At 34.3% G+C, this 27,433-nt stretch overlaps 1 protein-coding gene across 3 annotated transcripts in view; it reads right to left on the bottom strand.

Moving 5' to 3' along the window:
* Positions 1–27,433, bottom strand: part of ATG4C (autophagy related 4C cysteine peptidase) — a 157,650-nt gene that overhangs the window by 54,897 nt on the left and 75,320 nt on the right. For 2 of the 3 annotated variants that reach the window (XM_049617059.1, XM_049617058.1), the window contains 2 exons: positions 27,267–27,386; positions 6,085–7,233 (listed from right to left, as the gene is read on the bottom strand). In XM_049617059.1, the coding sequence (XP_049473016.1) occupies positions 7,066–7,233; positions 27,267–27,386 (288 nt within the window). In that variant the 3' untranslated portion in view covers positions 6,085–7,065. Of the gene's footprint in view, positions 1–6,084; positions 7,234–27,266; positions 27,387–27,433 lie in introns of those variants that run through there. The other variant, XM_049617061.1, reaches the window with a different exon arrangement.

A 27,433-nucleotide genomic window follows, 5' to 3' on the forward strand; every position in this document is an offset into this window, starting at 1 on the left:
ATGAAATTGAATTAGTAATCAGCAAACTCACAACAAACTAAAGTCCAGGACCAGATGGCTTCACAGGTGAATTCTACTAACCATTTAAAGAAGAGTTAATATCTGTCCATCTCAAACTATTCAAAAAAAGATTGAAGAGGAGGGAACACTTCCAAATTCATTCTACAAGAGCAGCATTACCCTGATACCAAAACCAAAGACACACACACACACACACACACACACACACACACACGCACACACATGCACACACACGCACACACACTCTATAGTCCAACATCCCTCATGAATATAGATGCAAAAATCCTCAACAATATCAAATGTCAAATATCAAACCAAATTTGACAATACATTAAAGGGATCGTATACCATGGTTAAGTGAGATTTAGTCCAGGAATGCAAGGATGGTTTAATACTGGCAAATCAATCAATGTGATGCACCACATTAACAAAATCATATGATCATCTCAGTAGATGCAGAAAAGGCATTTGACAAAGTCCAACATCCATTTATGATAAAAACTCTCAACAAAGTGGGTCATGAGGGAACATACCTCAACATAAATAAAGGCTACATGTGACAAATCCACAGCTAACATACTCAGTGGTAAAAAGTTGAAAACTTTTCCTTTAAGATCAGGAATAAGACAAGAATGCACACTTTTGCCACTTTTATTCAACATAGTACTGAGAGTCCCAGACACAGCAATCATACAGGAAAAAGAAATAAAAGGCATCCAAGTGGTAAGGAAGAAGTAAAACTGCCACTATTCGCAGATGAAATGATACTGTATATAGAAAAAACCCTAAAGACTTCACCAAAGAAACTATTAAAACTAATAATAGAATTCAGCAAAGTTGCAGGATACAGAAATTTATTGTTTCTATATGCTAACAACTATCATAAAGAGAAATTTAAAAAACAATCCTATTTACAATTGCATCAAAAAGAATAAAATACCTAGGAATATATCTGACCAAGAAGGTGAAAGACCTGTACTCTGAAAAATTTAAGACATTGATGAAAGAAACAAGATGACATACATAAATGGAAATACATATCATACTCATGGATTGGGAGAATTAACATTGTTAAAACTACAGATTCAATGCAACCTCTATCAGCATTTTTCAATGAACTAGAACAAATAATCCTAAAATCTGTATGGAACTGCAAAATATCCCCAATAGAGCAATCTTGAGAAAAAACAAAGCAGGAAGTATCACAGTCTCAGATTTCAAACTATACTACAAAGCTGTAGTAATCAAAATTGTATAGTACTGGAACAACAACAACAAAAATAGACACATAGAACAGTGAAACATAACAGAAAGCCCAGAAACAAACTCACACTTATATGGTCAATTATCTATGACAAAGGAGGCAAGATTATTCCATGGAAAAAGACAGTTTCTTCAATAAATGGTGCTGGAAAAACTGGACAGCTACATTCAAAAGAATGAAACTGGATCAGTTTCTTACATGATACACAAAAATAAATTCAAAATGGATTAAAGACCTAAATGTAAGACCTGAAGCCATAAAACTCCTAAAAAAAAACATAGGCAGTAAACTTTTTTTTTTTTTTTTTTTTTTTTGGTAAACTCTTAGCAATATTTTTTTTTTGGATCTGTCTCCTCAGGCAACAGGAACAAAAGCAAAAATAAATAACTGGGACTACATCAAATTAAAAAGCTTTTGCACTGTGAATGAAACTATCAAACAAAACAAAATGGGAACCTATTGAATGGAGGAAGAAAATATTTGCAAACAATATATCTGATAAGGGATTAATATCCAAAATATATGAAGAATTCATATAATTCACCAAAAATACAATCCAATTAAAAAATAGGCAGTTGGGGGGGCACCTGAGTGGCTCAGTTGGTTGGGCATCCGACTTTGACTCAGGTCATGATCTCACAGTTTGTAAGTTCGAGCCCTGCATCGGGCTCTGTGCTGATAGCTCAGAGCCTGGAGCCTCCTTTGGATTCTGTGTCTCCCTGTCTCTCTGCCTCTCCCTTGCTCATGCTGTCTCCTTCAAAAATAAATAAACACTAAAAAAAAATTTTTTTTAATGGGCAATTGGGGCATCTGGGTGGCCCAGTCAGTTAAGTGTCTGACTTTTGATTTCAGCACAGGTCATGATCTCACAGCTTCTGAGTTCAAGCCCTGCATTGGGCTCTATGGTGACAGTGCAGAGCCTGCTTGGGATTCTCTTGTCCCTCTGTCTCTGCCCCTCCCATGCGTGTGTGTTCATGCTCTCTCTCTTTCTCTCTGTAAACAAACAAAAAAAACAAAAACAAAAACAGGCAAAGGACCTGAATAGACATTTTTCCAAGACATACAGATGGCTGACAGGCATATGAAAAGGTGCTCAACATCACTAATCATCAGGACAAAGCAAATAAAAGACACAATGAGATTATCACCTCTATACCTGTCAGAATGGCTAGTATCAAAAAGACAAGAAGTAACAAGTGTTGGAGAAGACATAGAGAAAAGGGAACCCTCCTGCACTGTTGGTGGGTATATAAATTGGTGCAACCACTATGGAAACCAGTATGGAGTTTCCTCAAAAAATTAAAAATAGAAATACTGTACAACCTAGCAATTCCACTTCTGGGTAATATCCTAAGAAAACAAAAACACTAATCCAAAAAGATGTATGCACTCCTATATTCAATGCAACATTATTTACAATAGCCAAAATACAGAAGTGTCCATCAATAGATGAATGAATGAAGATGTGATACATATATGTGTGTGTATATATCAAAGAAAGACAAATAACGTTATGATTTCACTTATATGTGGAATCTAAAAAACAAAAACGAGACAAAACAGAAACAGACTCATAAATACAGAGAACAAACAGGTGTGCAGGGGATTAAGGGCATTAAAAGATACAACTTCCAATTATAAAATGAGTCATGGGAATGTAAAGTACAACATAGGGCATATAATCAATAATACTGCAATAACTTTCTATGGTGACAGATGGTAACTATACTTTTATCATGATCATTTCATAATGTATATAAATGTTGAATCACTGTTCTGTACTTGAAACCAATATAATATTGTATGTCAACTATACTTCAGTATAAATAATAAATAAATAAATAAATAAATAAATAAATAAGACTGAGTTTCTAAGTTTCTGGAGGAGTTGGTTAGAGAGTAGCACAGTAATTTTCCTACTTAATAACAAACATGTATTCTCCACTTTTAATATATTTTTGTTATTGTGAGAGAATAAGTGAAATTTTATAACTGTAGCTGAATGTTTTGGGCCACTGCTTGCCACCAATAATGTTGATAAAGACTATAAAAAAGAAAGAGAGGCAAATGCTAATTTAAAAATGTGTCTGCAATACTCAAAATATAATATTTTTCAAAGTTTATAGGCAAGGAGAAGGTCGTTATGTAACCATGAAAACCACACAAAAATGCTTAAGATTTCTAAACTCAGTTAATATTCAAACTATAAAATGATGTAAAACTTATATTTTAGAATAAGATGGGGTGGTTCCAGTTTTTCCTGGTCTCGTGTTTCACCTGTTTAATTATCTCAAAATATTTGTTCTAAATGCTCAAATGAATATAGTACTGTTGAATTGTAGTGACTGACAATATTGAGGCTATTATAAATATTACATGATATTTATTCTCCTAAATTTTTTTGTTAAGAAATTTGCTCTTTTTATAGAAAATAGTAATCCCTAATCCTTTCAGAGAAATTGCCTCTATCAGTATATTCTGGACATCTTGCTCGTATTTCTCTATTAAATTCTAATTTCTTCCTCTATTTCAATAGAAATTCATATAATTATTTAGTATTTTCAAAGTGTTTTCTCATTATCTATTCTTCCTCTTGTTTTCTTGTTTCTGGAAAATTCTTAAGTTTTTGGCCTATGTATGAATATATATATAGTTTAAAAAAAGAGTTGAAGGTGATCTGTGATAAAGCATGAAAATAAAAAAATTCCTAGTTCCAAGATAATTAGCAAAGAAAAGGGGGAAATAAAGCTAGAATAGTATTGGGGCACCTGAGTGGCTCAGTCAGTTAAGCGTCCGACTTCACCTCAGGTCATGATCTCATGGTTTGTGAATTCAAGCCCCAGATAGGGCACTGTGCTGACAGCTCAGAGCCTGGAGCCTGCTTCAGATTCTGTCTCCCTCTCTCTCTGCTCCTCCCCCACTCATGCTCTGTTTGTCTCTCTCAAAAGTAAATACACATTAAAAGAAAATTTTTTAATAAAAAACAAAGCTAGAATAGTATGTGAGTTGACCAGAAATAGAGTGCTTTCCAGCATGGAATAATAGAAAGTAATGATTTGATTTCTAAAAAAATTAAGATTTCTGACCTAACACTGTATAGGTTATGCAGATAAGTTATTTTTGCTGTTTTATTTCTTTAATTCTTCCAAAAACAAGATGGAATTAACATATATACTTTTGGATATGCTTGCCCTTGGACAATGTCTAAGGTTAACAGAACACAAAGTGACCTAAATTTTTAATCCTATACAGTTGTCATCTCACTAATACAGACTTAATGGGGTTAATTTAATATAAAAACAGAAAAATGGATACCTCAGGGAAATCCTTTTGGATAGACTTGTACCGTAAAAGATCTTTTCATTCACTCATTCAGCAAATGACTCTCAACATTGCCTGCTGGTGGTTAATACATTGACAAAAGAGGATTCAATGTGTCAAATCTTACGAGGAAGAGAGAAAAGAAACCTTCACCATCAAAAAAGTCACATTAAGAATTTTAAAAATTCATTTTTGAAATGTTAATGGTAAAATTAGCATCTTAATATTGATGTCCAAATGGAAGATCCAACTATCATAATTTTAACAGTACACCGATCTTAGTATCTTATCTTTTTTTACTTTCCTTTATTCCACGGAAAGAGATCATTCATAAGCTTTATTGACTGAGTTTACTGGCTGTCTGAACTTGAAATGAAATCTGTGTTGAAAACAAAGTCTAACCAGAATATACAGTACCTCTATTCTAAATCTAATGATGTAGTTTTGTTGCTGCCTTTCCAATAAAAGATTAGTACAACTTTTGGCTGGTCCTCAACTGATGTTGAATTAACAGGCAAGATAGGTCAATCAGCCTATTCCAATTTTCAGAATGCATGCATTCATTCATACACATTGTTGAATACTTTATATGTGCATATTATGCTAATCATTTCTGATTTCTATACATTTATTCTCAGTCATGAGGATGACTGTGTTGTAAGATTGGGTTGTTTTGTCTGTACAGATTATGAGTATCTTCAGTATAATTCAATGTAAAGGAAGTTTCTGCCTCCTCTCATCTCAACTTTGGCCAGGTGTAATTTTATCTCATCCCAAAATCCTACTTAAAAATGATCCCTGAATATGCTGAGAAAATAACAGAATGCTATACTTAAGTCAAAACTTTTATATAGTTCTTGTAAGAGAATACTTATAATCGGTTCTGATTCATTTGAAGGTATGGGCACTCTCATTTGATGTGTTTGTTGTAAAATCCTGTGATTACTGCATGTGTGTATAAAAAACAAGCTGCAATAATTTAGACAAGACAACTGCAGTACATAAAATCAGGCATATTACTGGCTTCTTATTCCTAGTACTGCTTTGACATTCTAGGGAAATTAGTACTGGACTTAATTTGTCCAGATTTTATCTGGAGTAAAGGAAAATTTTAGATTTCAGGCTATTTATATCAATTCAGTAAACTGTCCTCACTGGGAAATGCCAAACCTGATTTCTCTCGTCAGGCATACTAAAGCAATCTGCCCACCCTGTGTTTCAGTTTTGCATGCAACTCTACACCTAACAAATAGGCTTTCTGATAGAAGAGATCAATGACTTTAAATGATACACAATCTTATGTCTTTATAAGTCACCTTTCCACACTGAAGCATGAAAACTCCATAAAATAAGTTAATATTTTTCTTTCAGAGAAACAATATTATTTGCTTTCATTATAAGTAAATAGACTTCATATCAGACAATGATTTTTTTCAAATTAAAGAATTAAAACAATCCTATTAAAACCAAAACAAAGGTTCATGTTCTCACATCTTTATTATAGTATATAATTCTGGCTGAATAATAACTCATATTTTTATATCACAAATTTGCCTTTCAGTAACATAAAATACATTTAAGGCAGATTTACCTTATAGATAGCCTCAGCTTCTAAACACCACTACACTGATTTATACAAATAGCAAAACCACATAGAGGAGCATCTACTGATATCTTTTTTAGTACTTATTTTTAGATTTAAAAACTCCATAGTAAGTAGAATTCCCATAAAATTTCAGTTTTGGAATAGGAAACAAACACTAATCATATAAAATTGCCTTTATCTGATTTGATTGGATGAAGTTATTATTAATAACATAACCTTTAAATTTCTAGGGAATACCAATACTTTATATTCCTCAGAGAAGTCTCAATAGCAAGCAAAATGAGGAGCCATTATAAAATCATATTGCTAAGTATTACATTAACTTACAATTCTACTGATATAATTATATGCATATCATAGCTAACAATTGCTATTTAATATATCAAGATACATCCATAAGTTTCCTTTGGTTGCATTAATATCAGGAAGCTAGGCAGCACTGAAGATTCATTCTCTGGTCTTCTGGTGGTTAGTATAAACTGAAGCTTTTGAACCTATTTGGTGATCCCAATTTGGGGGCCTATATCACAAAATCTTCAGGAGACTAGTGGCCTCAGGTGGAAGAATTTGAAGACTGGAAGGCTCGCAGTTAAGTTAGAGTTATCGTTAGCAGATCTTAGGGAAACAGGAATACAGCCAGAATTACTTGATATTTATTAGAAATCAAGATTCATTAAATCATTTCTCCTTCAGAAAAATATCTTTAAAACTTGTGTATTTCCAAATGTTCTTTTTTAAAAGAACATATAAAATTAAGATATTTGTGAAAATAAGCCAGTTTCAAGTAAACTTGTTTCTCTTCATTGTTCCCCTTCAAAGGAATTCTTCCCACCAAGCACAAATGCACTAATCTTTAGAGCAAGACAAACTCTTCTGTGCTAAATCTTTTTAATCTTTTCTTTTCATCCTCTGAGAAAAGGTCTTCTTCATTGGTTGTAGTAGATGTAAAATCATAGTCTCTGGAATGACCATTTACAAAAGTAAATAAGGGATATTTCTCCTTAGAAGAAATTTTCAGCATCTGTAACAGAAAGTACAGAAAAATCCCTTATTGGATGCAAGAGTGTACAGTAGGACCACGTGACGAAATCTAATGTTCTAGCCCTGAGTCTCTCTTGTTAGCTTCTCTCATTTACACTTATCTAGTACCATTGTTTCACTGTTCTGGCTTACAGAAAATGAAACAAAATGGTATCCCTGACTATAGTAAAATACTGTGAAAGATTGGTACCTTTACACAGAAGAAACACCATTAAACTTAGTCACAAGGTCCATTCTAATCTCAGTTCTACAACTTACCTTGATGTGAACTTGGACAAAATTACTCTACCAATCATCTACAAAATGGGGCAAAAGATACCCAGTCCCCTTACCTCAGAGAATTGTTAAACTGACCAAAAGCTATAATAAAAAGTTATTTTTAAAAATTAAGTTTAGTCTTTTCAGAGTCACATATTTGAAAAAATATTTCTGCAGTAATTTAGTAAACAGGAAATACAGTGTTCTCATAAATAGCAATAATCCATACCTTACATATTACCTTCTAAAACTATATAATTCAGAAGTGAAGGAAGTAATACTTGGAATTGTGGGGATACCAACAACCTTTATAACCTCTGTCAATGTGGGACTCGTTAACAATCCAACACCCATTCTAAACCACTTTAAATCTTTCTGTGAAACAAATTTAATTAAAAAATTAAAACAATTTTCATTAAAAATGAATAAAAATTTTTGGATGACATTTTTTGACAGAAATAAACTTTTCTATAGATAACCAGGATCTATAAGGATTCTGAAAAGTTTATGTGAATTAGAGAATGCTGAAAAAATATCAACAGTACTTACACATCATTAATCATGATCAATTAATTATAATATGTTTCTAAAGGACAATTTCAGGGGTAAAAACTAAATTCTCCCAAATGTCAATATTCAACTGCAGGATCATCAAATTCTTATATATTGCATTTATAGATTCTCTTGAAATGTGGCTAAAATAAATATATAGCCCTAGCATACAATGTTACTTAAAACATATTCCAATGAGACAGTTAATATGAAATACATTTTTAATTGAATGGAAATGAACCATTTAAAAACAAGTACTTAGAAAAACTAGATATAATGAAAATCATAACCTATAATTCTTACACTCCTAAAGTATACATCGTTCAAATTTATTTTACTTACATTCTACAAAAAAAAAAAAGGAAAAATGCAGAAAATGAAAATAAGAGACAGAGGAATCTGGCATTTAATCAGGCCTCTTTCACCTCCAGCCAATGGCTGGAATACAGTCCAAAATTGTCTTCATTTTATATTCATTTAATGTCACTTGTAAAAAGTCCAGTATCTAGTGGGCAGGTATCATTGTATCATTTTCAAATCAACACAACAAAGCTAATATTATCATCTCTTCATCCTTTCTTTCAAGATCAATAAAGAAGTCATTTGGGTTTATTAGCTGCTCATCAACCATGATTCAAATCTGTGACCCAGGGCAAAATGTCAGAAAGGAGCCCTCTATTCTTTAATTATAAAATGTGCCTACTATTTATAAACCCACTTGCACTGTGAAGCCCCCTTGTGCATATTTATTGATTCAGATTTTGACAATTATAATTTTTCTAACTTTTCTCAATTTACTTAATATATTTTTAAAGATTATCAACTGAAAAATATATTAAAGTTTTACTCAAATGAAAATTTAACTTCTGTCCACACAAAAACTTGCACAACGATATTTACAGTAGCTTTATTCACAGCTGCCAAAAGTTAGAAGCAACAAAAATGTCCTTCAGTAGGTAAATGGATAAATAAACTGTGGTATATCCCGACAATGGAATATTACTCAGCACTAAAAAGAAGTGAGCAAAAAATAAATAAATAAAACAAACAAACAAACAAATAAATAAATAAATAAATAAAAGAAGTGAGCTATCAAAGCCATAAAAGACATGGAGGAACCTTAAGTGCATTATCACTAAGTTAAAGAAACCAATCTGAAAAGGTTACAAACTTTAAGATTCCAACAATATGATGTTCTGGAAAAGGCTAGTGGTTGCCAGGGATTAATAGGAAGGAAGAGATGAATAGGTGGAGCATAAGGAATTTTTAGGGAAGGAAAGCTATTCTGTATGATACTGTAAGGGGGCTACACAGCATTATACCTCTGTCCAAAACCACAGAATGTACAATACCAAGAATGAATCCTAATGTAAACTGTAGACTCTGGGTGATAATAATGATGTGTCCAATATAGGTTCATCAGTTGTAACAAATGTCTGGGGAGAGGGGTGGTTGATAGGGAGAAGGGAGTGTATGGAAACCTTCTGTACTTTTCACTCAGCTTTGCTATGACACTAAAACTGCTCTAAAAAATAAAGTCTATTGGGGTGCCTGGGTGGCTCAGTCGGTTAAGCATCTTGACTTTGCCTCAGGTCATGATCTCACGGTTCATGGGTTCAAGCCCCATGTGGGGCTCTGTGCTAAGATTTCACAGCCTGGAACCTGCTTCAGATTCTATGTCCCGCCCCCCCCCCCCCCCCGCCACCGCTTCTCCCCAACTCACGCTCTGTCTCTCTCTCTCTCTCTCTCTCTCTCTCTCAAAAATAAACATTAAAAAAATTTAAAAATAAAAAAATAAAGTCTATTTTAAAAATATATATTGGGTAAATAAATATGGAAATGCCAAAGGAAACTTTAGAAATTACTGAACTCTCACTTTATAAATAGGAAAATTGAGCCCCAAAGGATTTAAATTACTTTCTCAAGACGACTTAACAACAGCAACAACAACAAAAAGAGATAAACTAATAAGGAATTATTGGGACATTAGGCCTCAGTCACTTAAAAACATGCCTTTCAAACACTTTTCCTAGCTCCTACATACCACATCAAGAATGTTTTTTCAGACTTGTTTTTTTAAAAAGAATAACTTGATTTGGAAATTTAATTCTAAGACTCCACCAAAAAACTGCTAGAACTGATACATGAATTCAGCAAAGTCACAAGATGTAAAATCAACATACAGAAATGGGTTGCATTTCCATACACCAATAATGAAGCAGCAGAAAGCAAAATCAAGGAATTGATTCCATTTACAGTTGCACTGAAAACCATAAAATACCTAGGACTAAACCTAACCAAAGAGGTAAAAGGTCCATATACTGAAAACTATAGAAAGCTTATGAAAGAAATTGGAGAAGACACAAACAAATGAAAAATATCCCGTGCTCATGGATTGGAAGAACACATATTGTTAAAATGTTGCTACTGCCAAACGCAATCTACATATTCAAGGTAATCCCTATCAAAACAACACGAGCATTCTTCACAGAGCTGTAACAAACAATTCTAAAATTTGTATGGAACCTGAAAAGACCCTGAATAGCCAAAGTAATGTTGAAAAAGAAAACCAAAACTGGAGGCATCACAATTCCAGACTTCAAGCTATATTACAAAGCTGTCATCATCAAGGGAGTATGGTACTGGCAAAAATAGAAACAAAACAAAAACATAAAAACACAGATACATGAATCAATGGAACAGAATAAAGATCGGAAATGGATCCACAAACGTATTCAACTAATTTTGACAAAGCAGGAAAGAATATCCAATGGAAAAAAGCCAGTCTCTTCAGCAAATGGTGTTGGGAAAACTGGACAGCGACATACAGAAGAATCAACCTGGACCACTTTCTTACACCATACACAAAAATAAACTCAAAATGGATGAAAGACCTCAATGTAAGATAGGAAACCATCAAAATCCTAGAGGAAAAAATAGGCAACAAACTCTTTGACCTCAGCTGCAGCTACTTCTTACTTGACATGTCTCCAGAGGCAAGGGAAACAAAAGCAAAAATGAACTATTGGGACCTCATTAAGATAAAAAGCTTCTGCAAAGCAAAGGAAACAATCACCAAATCAGCATGGAGGATCCTCAAAAAATTAAAAATAGAACTACCCTATGACCCAGCAATTGCACTACGAGGTATTTATCTAAAGGATACAAAAATGCTGATTCAAAGGGGCACATGCACCCCAATATTTATAGCTGCACTAGCATCAACAGCCAAATTATGGAAAGAGCCCAAATGTCCATCAACTGACAAACGGATAAAGGAGATGTGGTGTGTGTATATATATATATATATATATATATATATATATGTACAATGGAGTTTTACTCCATGATCAAAAAGAATGAAATCTTTTTGTGGCAAAATCTTGCCATTTGCAACAACATGGATGGAACTAGAGTGTATTATGTTAAGTGAAATAAGTCAGAGAAAGACAAGTATCATATGATTTCACTCATATGTGGAATTTAAGAAACAAAACAAATGAACATAGGGGAAGGGAAACAAAAATAAGATAAAAACAGAAAGAGAGGCAAACCATAAGAGACCCTTAAATACAGAGAACAAACTGGAGGAGAGGTGGGTGGCAGGATGGGCTAAATGGGTGATGGGCATTAAGGAGGGCACTTGTTGGGATAAGCACTGGATGTTATATGTAAGTGGTAACTCACTAAATTCTACTCCTGAAATCATTACACTATATGTTAACTAACTTGGATTTAAATTAAAAAACATTTTTTTTTAATGTTTGTTTATTGAGAGAGACACAGCATGAGTGGGGGAGAGGCAGAGCAAGAGAGGGACACACAATCTGAAGCAGGCTCCAGGTTCCGAGCTGTCAGCACAGAGCCCAACATGGGGCCCGAGCTCACAAGCTGCAAGTAAGATCATGACCTGAGCCGAAGTTGGACACCTAACCGACTGAGCCACCCAGGCGCCCCTTGGGTTTAAATTTTTTAAAAACTGAAAATTTAATTCTAAAAACTTTTATCAAAAGTCAAAAATTTTATTTTCTTCTTTTATAGTCCAAGAAAGGACACATTGTCAAAACCTTAAAGTCTCTTCATAATGGATAACATAAAATTTACATGAAAAAAAATTCTGAACTAGGTTATCTATATGACATGAGGTATTATCAACTGATACACTATACAAAATAAAAGATAACAAAATTATTTAGTAACTTGGGGAAATACTATATAACATTAAGAGAAAAAGCAGGATATAAAGCTATATATAAAATTTCATCTCAATTATGTTAAAATCTTAAATACATGTTTTCAAAAGACTAGATGGATAAAGAACAGAATAGTATCTCTAAAGGAAAGACTTCATGGTGATTTTTTTTTATACTTCTCATTTCCAAACTTTATAACATGTAGTTCTTGTTTGGGTAGGAGAAAACCATTTAAAAAAAAAAAAATTAAGGTGAGCCTGGGTGGCTCAGTCAGTTAAGCGTCAGACCTTGGATCAGGTCATCATCTCATAGTTCGTGAGTTTGAGCCCCACGTCAGGCTCTGTGCTGACAGCTCGGAGCCTGGAGCCTGGAGCCTGCTTCTGATTCTGTGTCTCCCTCACTCTCTGCCCCTCCCCTGCTCACGCTCATCTCTTTCTCTCAAAAATAAACATTGAAAAAAAATTTTTTTTAATGAAGATAACTGAGTTTACTATCTCATAGTTGCTTTTCAAAAGGGAATTCAGTGGTTTGCTCAACAATAATTTTAGAATAGGCAAGTCCTTCGTTGTATTTTAATAACATAGTCAAAAATACATTGAAGCGGCTTTATTATCTAAAAGGCAAATCATTTTTCAAGAGGTCAAATGATTTATCACATTTTTCCTATGTGCTACCTTGACAGGTCTCAAAATCTACAAAGGAAAAAGCTAGAGGACAGAAGTTAAGCAATTTCTTCCTTCATAATGCTAGTAGATATAAGGAAGAACAGAAATAGAACCAGCCAAAACCTCTCCCCAGGCCAAAACCTTTACCTCTAGCCTCTACCACCACACCTGTACAACTTTGCCCAGTACAGAGCAGTCTAGACCTCTGTGGTTTATACTCACCACTGTATTCACAGTGGAGCGACATTTGATGTAGTGGTTAGGTTCTAAAGTCAGCCCATGATGTGAAAATCAAATATAGTCAAAATCAATATAGTCAAAATTATCTTCAAAAGGCCTTTAAACTGTTTAAAGGGTGTTATGCATGGTTTTGTATGTACAACCCTATTCTGTAACGTGTATTAATGTACAATACGCTACAGTCTATAGCATGTAATAAAGAGTACACATGGAAAAATACATTCCTGTTGTATTACAAGAGTTCATGTAGTTGAACTGAAGTAAGTTAAATGTGCATGTGATATTCATTCCTCTGTCTTCTCACTGCTTAGTCTTAAATTGCTGTAACCCAACTTTTACCCCTCACTGTACTGAAAATACACTCTTCTAGTCCTCAAATAAAAGACTTTTATTAGTTCCTGTCCTCTTGATATTTTTACAGCGATCAACACTGATAAGCATTTCTTTCTGAAAATACTCACTTCCCTAGATTTCTGTAATATTTTACTTTCCTGTTTCTCCTTCTGTTTTCTGAACTATTTCTTCTCTATCTCCTTCTTCATTGACTCTACTTATTCCTGCATCCCAAAGTGCAGATATTAATCAATTATTGATCCTTTATCTTCTCTATATATCCTATATTCTCTCTTACAAATATTATCTACTCTCAGTTTCAACCATTTCTCTGTTAGGCTTTGTTATTATCCGTGTTTTGCAGTTGCAGGAACTGAAATATTGAGAAATTAGGTGACTTGTGCAAGTTCATGTAGCTAGAAACTCATAGAGCCAAGATTTAAGCCTAAGTGTTCTGGTTCTGTTATAACCACTATACTATACCGCCTCCTACAGTAAGTAGATGCATGCTGCAATGTCAGCTCAAACTGATATATCAAAATAAAATGACCATTTCTGCCTCCCCAAATTAGCTCCCTTCTAGACTTCTCTAGGTTTCTATCATTGGTAACATCATTTATATTAATTAGGAATTGTTTCTGTTGCCAACTGACAAAAAACAAAATAAAATAAAAAACAATGGCTTTAAGTAATAGAAATTGTTTTTATCACATAAAAGTCTGATTGCTGGCTTTGGTTAATTGATGTCAAACAGTTTCTACAATTCTCTTGACCTTTCCCTAGTGATCACAAAGTACTGCTGAAATCCCAGGTGTTGAATTCACATTCAAGGCAGGGACGGGTAGACATAAGGGGGAGTGACAGAACCACATCTATATCTACCATTTCATCAGAAGAGCAGAAATCTTCCCAGAAACTTCCCAGCACACACCCGCTTATATTTCACTGGGCAAACTGTGCTTAAATAGAAGGGAGACCAAGTTTAAGTAGGTACACTGTTACCCCAAATAAAATCAGGTTTCTCTTAGCAAAAAAAAAAAAGGTGGATATTGAACAGGTAACTAATGGTGCTTATATTATCATTCAAGAGGAGAACCATGATAAAAATAAAACAGGGTAATGTGGTAAGGAAGCATTTGAAGGCTTCTGTAGATTGGTCAGAAAAGGTTATGCCAAGACACAAATGACAATAACAAGTCACATGTAAGAGTTCCAGTAGAAGAGCACTCCAGGTAGAAAAATCAGCTCATACAAAGGACTAGGATGCCAGTACACTCAGCACATTGAAAGAATAGAAAGAAGGCTAGAATGGGTCAAGGGTAGGGGAAAAGAGGAAGACAGATTGGTATACAAGAGCGAGATCACCCAGGCCCTTGTTAGTCACATTAAACATTCTACCTCATAACATTCTACCATAAACATCCTATAACATTCTACTGTACTGTTTTTGCTCATGATGCAGCCATCCTTCATGCTTCCTTTCTGACCATAGAAAATCAGTCCTCAAAGTTCCAGCCCAAGTTCCACTGCCAAGAACCTCAGTCTGAAGTGATTATACCTTTCTCTAAAGTACTACAGAATTGTCTCATATAGCACAAAGATTACAAACATGGACTATGGAACTTAGTCTCTGCTCAGAACCTGGCTAGTACTTTCAAACTATCTGAACTGGGCAAGTTGCTTAACTAGATGGACTCATTTTCCTTTGCTACAAAATGTCAGTATTGATAACATCTATGTCACAAAGTTGTCATCAGACGATTAAATCAGTTAACATATGTAAAGTACTCAGAAGATTACCTGGCCTCTAATATGTTGGCTATTATTGTCGTTATTATCATAATATTAGTTTTCTGGCATTTACCAAATATATTTTTGTAGTCATTTATCCTTAATATCCCTTTCATGTCTTCTCAATTAAATAATAAGTCACTGAAGATTTTCAAAGAAATCAGAGTTCTTATTAAATCCCAGAAGTAAAAAGGACCTATGAAAGAAAAATATCCTGCAGATTTCACTTGGCGAATACAGAACTAGAAGGAAAGGAAATAGAATCATCAACATAAATCTGACACTCTAAGGTGTTTACAAAAAGACATTTACCAAAATAGCAATGGGTATGAGAAATTGTGTACCATTGGAGAAAATGGGAGTGTGTGTTCTAGAAGAGGAAGCAAACTTACTCCCTTACTTTGTGAGATGAAAAAGTAAAAGTCACATAGAGAATGATTCTAACTCAATATAAGAAATGCTTTTTTAACAACAGAGGTCTGTCCAAAAATTAAAAAGACTTCCAAAGAAATTATTAGCTCACTATTAGCTGAAATGAGGACTAGCAAGTCAACTGTGTGGAACCTGTGGACTGATGTATAAATAGGAAACTGTATAGAATAGTGCTTATAAGCATGTATTCTTAAGTTGAACTGTCTGAGGTTTGAATCTCAGCACCACCATTTATTAGTTGTGGCCTTTGTGAAGGTTACTGACATAAGATTCCTCATGTATACAGGGAATAACAGTACCCTCCCTCAGAAGCTTTGTGTTGGTTAAATGAGATAATGTATATCAAGTATCAAACATATGGTAAGGACTCCACAAATGTTAGCTCTGGATTGAATAACCTCTAAGATCTCTTAGATATCTAGGATTCAATGGCTGTAATATAAATTTTGTTCTGTAGCTAGAGGACAACTAGCCACTTGTAAATATTTTTTCCTGTGTTGACATCCATTCCACAATCAAACGATTAACTTCCTAATACTCATATTTTTATTTGAGACTTTTTGGTCTCAAGCATCAGTACTATCATGTAGTAAGGTTATCATTAAATAAGAGTATTTTCTTTATAATTATCTTTAGACTGAGAACAAGTAAAAGGAGGAAGAATAGGGGATGTGAGATAAGATAACAATAATCTACATCAGCAGAGCAGAGGAGGTATCTAATTTCAGGGGGGATAGAGATGTGATGGCAGGATATTTATCAAAGTGAGCAATTTCACCCCACAGAACTCGGAGAGGAAGATTGTATAAAGGCACAAAAATAAAGGTGAGACACAAAACTGAAAACAAGGAAACTCACTGAAAGCCTATATATAGACTCAATTCTCAGGTCCCTCTTCACAACCCCCTTCTCTGCTCCACACTAGGCATCCTACACATAGCAAAGTAAAGGTTTATTCTTTGGAAAAACTGAATAAAGATATGGCCTTTTTAGTACACCAGGCACAGTGATGACTAAAAGCTAAAGAATTAAGTGAGACTCTAGAATATTAAACTATAGGGTTTTCAGTATCCTTCACATCTCGGTACTGGAGCACCAGCAAGCAACATGCATTCCACAGGGAGATGACAGAACTCCCCTCTGAAAACAATGAAGCAACTCTAGAGAAAAGATTAGCCCTTACTAACACTTGGAGGTCACCCAACGAAAAGGCAAGCTTATCACCTGATCACCCTACTATGAAAATCATCAGCTAACAAGCCATGCTCAAACACACCGAACTTCTCACCTCTTTAGTGCCTCACTCTTAAGTATAAACACATAGCAGTTATTTAAGGGAAGGCATCCAAAGGAGAACTGTAAGATTAAAGCTGAAACAAAAACAAAAAAGGATCCAGAAGGAAACAGAAACAGCAAAAGAATCAGAAGAATTTCAAAATTACTATAATTAATTTCCTTGGGGATCAGAGATAATACATCCATTAAGAAAGAAGAGAATACAACAGAAGAAATATGTGAAAATGTACTGGACTTACTATAATTCAATTACTGAGCTCCTTGCTAATTTATAAAACAAACTTACAACAAAATCTCTTTAATTCATTCCTTCATTCAACAACTGTTTATATATTCCTCCAATATATGACAGGCAATTTCTAGGCACTGGGGAAACAATAATATACAAAACCAGCAAATACTCCTGAGATTACAGTCCAGTAAAGTAGAAAAGTGGTAAATAAATTAAATATGCATAAAGTGTTTATAGATGGTATATCAGTGTGTGTGTGTGTGTGTGTGTGTGTGTGTGTGTGTGTGCGCGCACGCGCACTTAAATTAACATGCTAAGGAGAAAAATAAAACAAGGAAAGAGGGAAGTAACAATTACATAAAGAAAGGGTAGCCAGGAAAGGGCTAAGAAGGTGACAGGTGAGTAAAGACCTGAAAGGAGTGAAGGAGGGAACCATGAGGATATCTGCAGGAAGAGAATTGCAGGCACAGGAAAACAAGCAGAACCCTTGAAACAGGACACCTAGCATTTTCAAGAGGCCAGTGGGGCTGGACTTGAGAGAGGTGGAGGAAGAGATTAGAGAAGTAAGGCAGGTAGAGGGAGTTTCCACTTACAGAAGGCCTAACAGGTCACTGGAAGAGTGGAGGGCTTTTGCTCTGAATGAGTTAGAAAGCAAGGGATTTTGAGTAAAAAAAGTGACACAATATTAGTTACTTTTTTTTTTTTAATTTTTTTCAATGTTAGTTACATTTTAACAAAATCACTCAGGCTGCTGTTTGGAAAAGATACTGTATAGACAAAGCAAGGGAGATCAGTTAAGAAGACACTGCAGTAATCCCAAGGAAGATATGCTCGTGGACCAGGGTAATAATGGTAATGGTGAGAAATAACCAAATTCTAAATATATTGGAAAGATGATAGACTTTGCTGGATTGGGCCTGGGGTGTGAGACAGAGCAAGGGATTCAGGATAATTCCAAGTTTTTAGACTGAACAACCAGAGTAGTGCAGCTGCCATTTATAGAGTAACCAAATTCTTTTCATTTGGTTTATTTTACTTTACTTCTATAATTTGCTAGTGTAAAATTTCTTTGGATGGATTTAAGATAAAACTGTAATGCCATGTTCCTTTCTATACAGAGTACTCATGATAAAACTCCAATGAAATAAAACTAATTTTATGTTAGGATTTTTAAAATGGATTTGTTTATTTACAGTTATATTTTACAACTTGGAAAGAATTAAAACAAGTATTTTATAAATATAATTATTTAGAAGGCCATGATGAGATTAACCATGCCACCAACAACAATCATTAAGAAATGGAAAAAAAAATAGATAAAGCAACTTTTAGAAAGCAGCTGAAAGCAACCAAGAAAAAGAAAATCCTGAGAAGTAAAAATCTTAGGGGATGTATATCAAGAAGTGACAGAAGCCAGGGGGCGCCTGGGTGGCTCAGCTGGTTTTGGCTCAGGTCCAGGTTTGTGAGTTAAGCCCCGCATCAGGCTCCATGCTGACAATGCGGAGCCTACATGGGATTTTCTCTCTTTCTCTACCACTCCCCTGTTCTCTCTCTCTCTCTCTCTCTCTCTCTCTCTCAAAATAACTAAAAACTTAAAAAAAAAAAAAAAAGAAAGAAAGAAATGCCAGAACACAATGGAATAAATATCTTTAAGGTACTGAACAAAAGACTGCTAAAATAGAATTCTGTGCAGCAAAAATATTTTTCAATAATGAAGGCAACCTCTTCATCATTCCTTTCCCTCCCAAACAATTCATTTCTAAAGCCACTAGATGCAGCTGGACAAAACAGGCATCCATGCCAGGGTCAGAGAAGTCATCCTGGTCTACTGAGTATGTGGAAGCCAGACTGGAACCTGGCAGATATTAATCAACTGATCAAAGTTAACATCATCAGTAAAAAGACAAATTGAAATAATGTGCGAACCACTAGGATGCAGTAAGAACACACAGAATCACTTCTGTGATACACCTGACAAAGATGCATAATCTGAAAAATCCTGAGGAAACATCAGGCAAACACAAATTGAGGGGATAATCTATAAAATTATCAAAAGTATCTTGTAAAAATAAAGCCAAAAACAAAAGTGCCCATAATCTTTGAAAACAATCAAGGTCATGTGAAAGTCAAGGAAAGATGAGGAACTATTCTAGATTTTTAAAAATTCAGTATATATAAATGCAACACATTATTGTGAACTGGAGCCTTTTACTATACAGAGCATTACTGGGACAGTTAGCAAAACATGAATAGTTTCTGAGAATTATATGGTAATAATGTACAGTGCTACTTTCCTGATTTTGATAGTTGTCTTTAGGAATTGCACACTCAATTTTTCAAGGGTTATGGGGCATCATGTTGGCAACTAATTCTCAAGTGGCTCAGGAAAAAGTTATTTGAACCATATTTACAACTTTTCTGTACGACTGCTTTTATTTCAGTTTTTTAATGAAGACATAATAAAGTTATAATCAACAAACAAAAACTGAGAGAATTTATCACCAGCAAACAACACTAGAAGAAACAGTAATGGAAATTCTTCAGAGAGAAGCAAAATGATCCCAGAAAGAAACAAAATAACACGAAAGAATGAAGGTCATCAGAAAGGGTAATGTTGATTAAAACAAAATGCTTTGTGGAGTTTAAAATATATGTAGGATTAAAATATATGACAAAGCAAAAAATAGACTTTAAGGAAAAAATATTACTAGAGATAGAGGGTCATATAATTATGAAAGAGTTAATTCAATAAGACCTAACAATATTAAATTTGTATGTAACTAATAACATAGCCTCAAAATATGTAAAACAAAAAGCAACAGAACTTAAAGGAGACAGACCCACGATTACAGTTGGAAACTTTTATCACATATCTTACATACTCTGCAGGAACAAAAAGGACATGAAAGATTTTAACAACATGATTAACTACTTATAGACAGGGAGGGAGGGGATCATCGGAGACAGGATTAAATAGAACTATGCCATAGAGATGCTGAAGTCTAAAGAAGTGGAAGATGAAAGAGGGATGGTTGGTTTGTATTTTTTTTATTTTTATTTTTTTTACATTTAAAAAAATTTTAATGTTTATTTAGTTTTGAGAGAGAGTGAGAGACAGAGCACGAGCCAGTGAGGGACAGAAATAGACAGAGACACAGAATCTGAAGTAGGATCCAGACTCTGAGCTGTCAGCACACAGCCCAACACAGGGCTTACGCTCACGAGCCATAAGGTCATGACCTGAGCTAAAATCAGATGCTTAACTGACTGAGCCACCCAGGTGCCCCAAGAGGGATTGTTGTAGATGCATTCCCAGTGTATCTTCATCAAATTCACCTGACTTTAAAATTTTCCACCTCTCAATTCTTCTCGTCCATTTGCCTCCTTATCCACAGAGATTCCATGATTGACCATTTCAATGAAATAAAAGATACTCCTAACTCTATCTGAAATTCTGCTGTCTCTATCATGCCAAACTCTATAGCTCATTTCATCTCCCAATTCAAGGTTTTGAAGCATTCTTAAAGCAAGTCATGAAACTCTAACAATTAAGTTCATTATAGTAGGAAGACCCTTACTATTCTCTTGCTGATTTTTACTAATTGTGTGGTAGATTCAAATAGGGCAGATTTCATAGACCAAATAAAACTTTTATCTGAACCTTAAGGAAAATACAATGAGTGTATCATATAAAATGTTTTTTCACTCCCCAAATTAAATTGTGTTTCCTATTTTTCTTGCCTATAAACTATATTTTTAACAGAATTTAAAATTTTTGTTATGCATTTATTTGTAGATTTAATGTCTACTTTGTCCACTTTGACTATCAGTTCATGAAACCAGGAGTTACAACTTTCTTGTTCACCATTGCAAACCCAATTCTAGATGGTCATTCAGCAAACTCAGTGAATACTTACTATGGGCCAGGCACTGTTCTAGAAGGTTTGGGATACATCAGTGACCTAAACAGGCAAAACATTCCTGCCCTTGTGAGGTTTATATTCCACTGGGGAAGACAGATAATAATAAATATAATAGGTAAATATATAATACATCTATATAATAAGTAATAATATAACAGGTAAATTATATAGTGTATTAGAAAGTAGTAGGTACCTTGAAAAAAATAAAATGACAAGGTAAGAGGGAATGGTAGGGAAAACTGTTTAAATAAGGTGGTCAGATTAAGCCTCATTAAGGAGACATCTGAGCCAAGACTTAAAGGAAGCAAGGGAATCAGTCCTGCAGATATGAGGGAAAAAGCATTACAGTCCATTGCAAAGGCACTAAGATAGGAGCCTGCCTATTAGGTTAGACATCTGCAAGGAAGCCAGCATGGCTAAAGCAGAATGAAAGAGGGCAGAGTAAGACATGAGGGGTTAGGGTAAGAGGGTGGAGCATGGAGAGACACATCATCTGAGGCCTTGGAGGATATGGTAAGAACTGTTTTACTTGTAAGTGAAATGGAAAGTCAGTGCGGGTTTCTGAGGAGAAGAGTAGTATGCTTTAAGTTTTAAAAACATCAGCAAGGCTGCTGAGTTGAGAACAGGTTCGGGGGAAGGGGGCTTAGAAACAAATTAGGCCATTGACCATTATAGTAGCAGTAGAGGTATGAAAAGTGGTCCGATTCTAGATATATATTAAACATATAATTGGTTCTAGGATAGGAGAGATAGGAAGGAGGTAAGGATAACTCCAAGGCTTTTGGCCTCAGCAGATAGAAGGATAAATTTGCCCTTAAATGAGATGAGGAAAATTATGAGCAGAACAGCTTGAAAAGGGGGGTGCCTGGGTGGCTCAATCAGTTAAGCATCTGACTCTTGATTTCAGCTCAAGTCATGATCTCATGGTTCATGAGATCGAGCCCCACATCGGGCTCTGCGCTGACAGCACAGAACCTGCTTGGAATTCTGTCTCTCTCCCTCCCTCTGCCCCTCCTTCACTCATGCTTTCTCTCTCTCAAAAATAAATAAACATTAAAAAAAAAAGAATAGGCTTGAAAAGAAAGATCAGGAATTTGATTTTGGATATGTGCATAAGACAACACAAGGGATGCTGAATGGCAGCTGGACATACACAATTTATGAATGGAAAGAGGTGGGAACTAAAGATATGATCTTGGTCTTAACTGACTTATAATTGATAAAGCTATATGACTAGATGAGATCACTAAGATAAAGACATGAGAACTAAAGACTAAGTCCTGCAATGCTCCAACATGAAGAGACTGGGAAGAAGAGCAGACAAAGGAGCACTGAGAAGGAAAAACTAGTGAAGAATGAGAAAAGCCAAGATAGTGGTTGTAGAAGCCAAATAAAGAGGGTGTATAAAGGTGCAGTGGGTGTTCAGCTATGACAGATACAAATGTTAGGATAGGTGGGATGAAGACTAAGATATGACCCATGGACTTAGCAACGTGGGGGGCATCAGCGACCCTGAGAGGAGTTTTGGTGGAGTGGTAGAAGTGAGAGCACTCAAATCTCTTGTTGACTAGATGAATTACCATATTAACAGCAATTAATTTTTTCTCCTAGACGCTTATTTAAGTGTCTATTAAGTCTGTAAAGCAGACTTGTTTTTGGACTCTCTCTTTCACTTGCCCTCAAGTCCCAGTGGCTGCTTGGTCTTATAGATTCTACTTTCACAAACTCTCTCAAAATAGTTGCTTCCTCTCCCATCCTACAGCTCTGTCTTCATCCAAGTCTTTGAAGAAGGCACTACAAAGCAAGTCTTTTAATAAAGAATGCTGGAACCAATTATCCATGTTTAAAAAAAAAAAAGATACATAACTTAAGACATATACAAGTTCTAAATGTGAAACATAAAACTTTTAATACTTTTGGAAGAAATGTAGGAGAATGTGGGGCTCCTGGGTGGCTCAGTTGGTTAAGAGGCCAACTCTTAGTTTTGTCTCAGATCATGATCTCATGGTTTGTGAGTTTGAGCCTCACGTCAGGCTCTGTGCTGACAGCTCAGAGCCTGCTTGGAATTCTCCCTCTCTCTCTGCCCCTTGCCTGCTAGCTCTCTCTCTATCAAGATAAACATTAAAAAAAAGAAGAAGAAACGTAGGAGAATATAAGAAATATGTTTATGACTTTGGTTATTACACATTTCTTTGATAGAAAATTCAAAACCCATAATGAAAAAGATTTACTAATTTGACTAAAATTAAAGATATCATTGACAAGTGAAAACAGTAGCCTAGGAGAATATTATCTGTAACACATTGAGCCAACAAGTGATAGTATCCAGAATTATAAATTTGATTTGATTTCCTTCAAATCAAATAGCTTTATAGAGAATTAGAGAAAGGAAATGAGTAAGAAATTCACAAAAGAGGAACCAATGGACCAATAAGCTTTGATAAGACATTCAGCTTCACTATTAATCAGAGAAATACAAATTAAAGCTACAAAGAGATACTATGTATATACATGAGATTGGTTAAAAATGTAAAAGTTTTACAATATCAAGTGGTAATATGGAGCATTGAAATTTTCATATACTGTTGGTATGATAACTTTGGAGAGCATTTGACAATATCTAACAAATCTAAAAATATGCATACCCTGTGACGCAGCAATTCCACTCGAGCATATCTAGAGTATCTTAACATAATTCCAGTTAAAGTAGTACACATGCATGAAGAGATATGGACAAGAATATTCTTATAAACATTATTTGTAATTAAAAATTGAAACAAGCTAGATGACCATCAACAAAAGACAGTTTAAATAAAACTACTACTCAGCAATTAGGAATAAGCAACACCAAGACATATAGATATAATCTCTAAGTCACTATTAAATGAAAAAGCAAGTTGCAGGATCTATACATTTTTATATAAACATACCATTAATGATAAGTTTAATAACATACAAAGCAAAATATGTTGTTTATGGATATATAAAGTATGAGTATTATATATTAATTTAGGATAGTAATTACCACTGGGAAGGAAGGAAGGGAATAAGATTGGGTAAAGTTAATACAATGCAATCATATATGGGTTTTTTCCCCTTAAGCTCAATGGTAGCACATGGGTATTTATTAAGTTATTCTCTGTATTTCTGTATGCTTGAAATTTAAAAAACCAATAAAATCAACATACTGCTAAAGTACAAACCTCAGCCTGGCATTCAGGACTCTCCATGATATTATTCCAACCTCTTTTTCTAGCCTCATCCTTTGCTATTTCCTGTAGCAGTGTTTCTCAAGGCTTGCACATATATATGCCTCCTTCATTATTTTTGTTACGTATGCCATCTCTGTTATAATTAGTGATTATTTTTCTTTTCATAGTTTTTAACTTAAGTAGCCTTTTACAAATCACTAATTAATAGGAAACCATGTTTAAAATGCCAGTTATATTTTTCTAATATGATTATAAATAAACATATAAATATTAAGATAATTTACCCTGGTGCTACCTAAAAACATCAAGTATACACTTTGGGTTGTACTGTCTTAACACCAGTGGCTCTCAAATTTGGTGTACAAGACTACTTGGAAGGCTTGCTAGAACTGGAGACTCCCAAGCCATATAGGATCCTAATTTAGGCAGTCAGAAGACAGAAATCCTACCCCACGTGTACCCTTGGCACCTAACAAATTGGACTATTTGCCATTCTCTAGAAGAGCTCTACATTTTCCTTGTCCAATACCTTTCCTCCTGTTATTTCCTCTGCTTGAAGCACCCTTCCTTCTACTTAATAAGCCATTAGAAATTAAGCCTACACTTTAAGGCCCAAATTAAATATCACCATCACAGTAAAGAACTGTGACTGGGATGTGACATTGCTCTCATTTCAACATCCTTCCTTCCGCTATCAATTTATTTCTAGTTCTGTATGTGTGCTTATCATATTCAATGTAATGTATGTCTACCTGTCTTATTCTCTCTCTCCTGGCCTATAAATGCTATTCGAGGGCAGAAGCCTTAGACCTGTTCAAAAGCAGGGATTATGGCTTGGTCATTTTATCCTTTCAACATGGTAGTTACAGATACTTGCTGGGCTGAGCCCTGCTAAACAGTGAATTAATTTCACAATTTTTATTAACATTTTAAAAATTATGTAGTATAAGGCATTAGAATATTCATACCGCATTACAAATTAAACATGAGAATCTAGGCTACCTAGCTTCATTTTCAAAATGAGACAACTGACATTATATCCGGTATTGAATCAAATAATTTAAATTGTTTTAATTTTTAAAGAGAAAAAAATAACAGTGTAACAAAAAAAACACCAAGTTCAGTTTTTAAGAAGAGAAGGAAAACTACTTAACTTGCAACCTTCCAAGCAAAAGTAAATGATCAGGTTATTAATCGACCAAGAGTTTTTGACACTACTAAAAAAAACTATTAACTTAAGAAACAACCTTGTTATTAAAAGAAAGTTAATGGACTCTACCAAAATTCTCAGTACTTCCACATGATATTTCAATATTGCTTCCCTTTGCTTTAATATTGCATAATTACTCTGATGCATCATGAGCAATAATTTCTAAGTATTTTCCCATGTAAAAACCATAATATAGATATAAATAGGTATGTATGTGTATATAAACCACAAAAAGTATCCGTTTTAATCAGAGAATATCAACATGTAACTCATTTGTGAATCTTGTTTTTTTCACTTTGGTAATAATAATTCGGTTTGTTTCTATTGCAGGAGTAGACTTTTACTGTTCTAAACATACTTATTTTCACCTGGATAGAAAACAAACTAGTGGAAACAAAAACACAACTTTCTAATGGGAAATGATGGTCAACCTCAATCTCTATTACAATATCACCTGGATTGGTGTATTTTAGCACATATTTTACATGGTACTTTATAAAGACAGAACTGTCAAACAAAAATATACAAGTGTATATACTAACTTCAAGTAATGAAAGAGGGGGAAAATGGAGAATACACATTTTGTTACATTCACTTGGCCTTCTGGGTTAAAAAAGGAGAATGAAAAGACAACAATTCTGAGAAATGAGAAGTAAACTTCCCCTGTGTCTCATTTTCTCTTCTCATTCACTTTTCTGTCATGTACCTGTTAATTTTCCTCTTTTACATGGCAGGTCAAGTAAACTACTCTTCGCTTACATGAAACTTCTTATTTAACTTTTTCATTATGTTTTTACATTGTAAAGATCAAATTTCAGCCCACTGTGTCCATTTTCCAGAATAAAACTAACTGGAAGTTAAAGCAATAATGAGGTATTACTATACCTGAGCTCAAGTTAAAAATTTCCAAAAATGATTCTAATATTGGTTTTGTTTACCATAAAATTATAGCCTATAACTACTGATACTAATAAAGACAGCCATCCAGTTATGCTTGCTTCCTAAGTAAGTAATCTTTTTTATTTTCTAAAGTACTAAATATAGACAGACCTTAAGGTTCTATGTTTTAGCAGTACTCAAGGACAAAAAAAAAAAAACAAAAAAAAAAAAAAAAAAGCTAAAGTTTAAAGGTAATGAGAAGGAGTTAAATAAACCTATTTCAAAGATCCTATAAGTAGAATAGATCAGATTAGACAAGCTTATTGGAAGGTAACAACACAGCTCATTTAATAAAGCAGTTCTGAGAAATCCAAAAATACCATTTCTCTTTAAAAAAAAATCAAAGAAGCACTTGGACTAACAAGAAATAATGCACAATTTGGCTTGATCAAATACTTCATTAATTTTTTTCTACCCCCTAAGGTATTGCCCTTTTAAAATCCTCTTCAAATAAAATATAACCTAATTGCTTGCACATGGCTACAGTTTGGGAAGGGATTTTTATTTCAACAGTGCCACCTAGTGGGGCAATTGATACTTTCAGGCAATTGGTTTTATTAGTCTCAAAGGCTAGGAGTCCCCAAGTAGTTTTACTTCCTGGTTCACAATATTCTTGATAATATTAACATTCAAGGGGAAATTTTACAAAAGAATAATTTACAGATTTCTGTCCTCTGATAGGCTATCTCTAATAAGAATTAGGTCATTTACAAATATAATATTTTAAATAAAAGTACCTTAGTGATTTCTTCAGAAGCTCGTTTGAAGTCCTGAACATTTCGACAGTAAAATCCTATTGTACAGCTAGGATCCATTTTTCGAAATGACATCTTTTTGGGAGAAGGGCAGTGGAATGTCTGTAATTTTAAAAGTACTTTAAGATTAATTTAGTTTTATTGGATGG

Source organism: Panthera uncia (genome assembly GCF_023721935.1).
Source record: "Panthera uncia isolate 11264 chromosome C1 unlocalized genomic scaffold, Puncia_PCG_1.0 HiC_scaffold_4, whole genome shotgun sequence".
NCBI classification, from domain to species: Eukaryota; Metazoa; Chordata; class Mammalia; order Carnivora; family Felidae; genus Panthera; species Panthera uncia.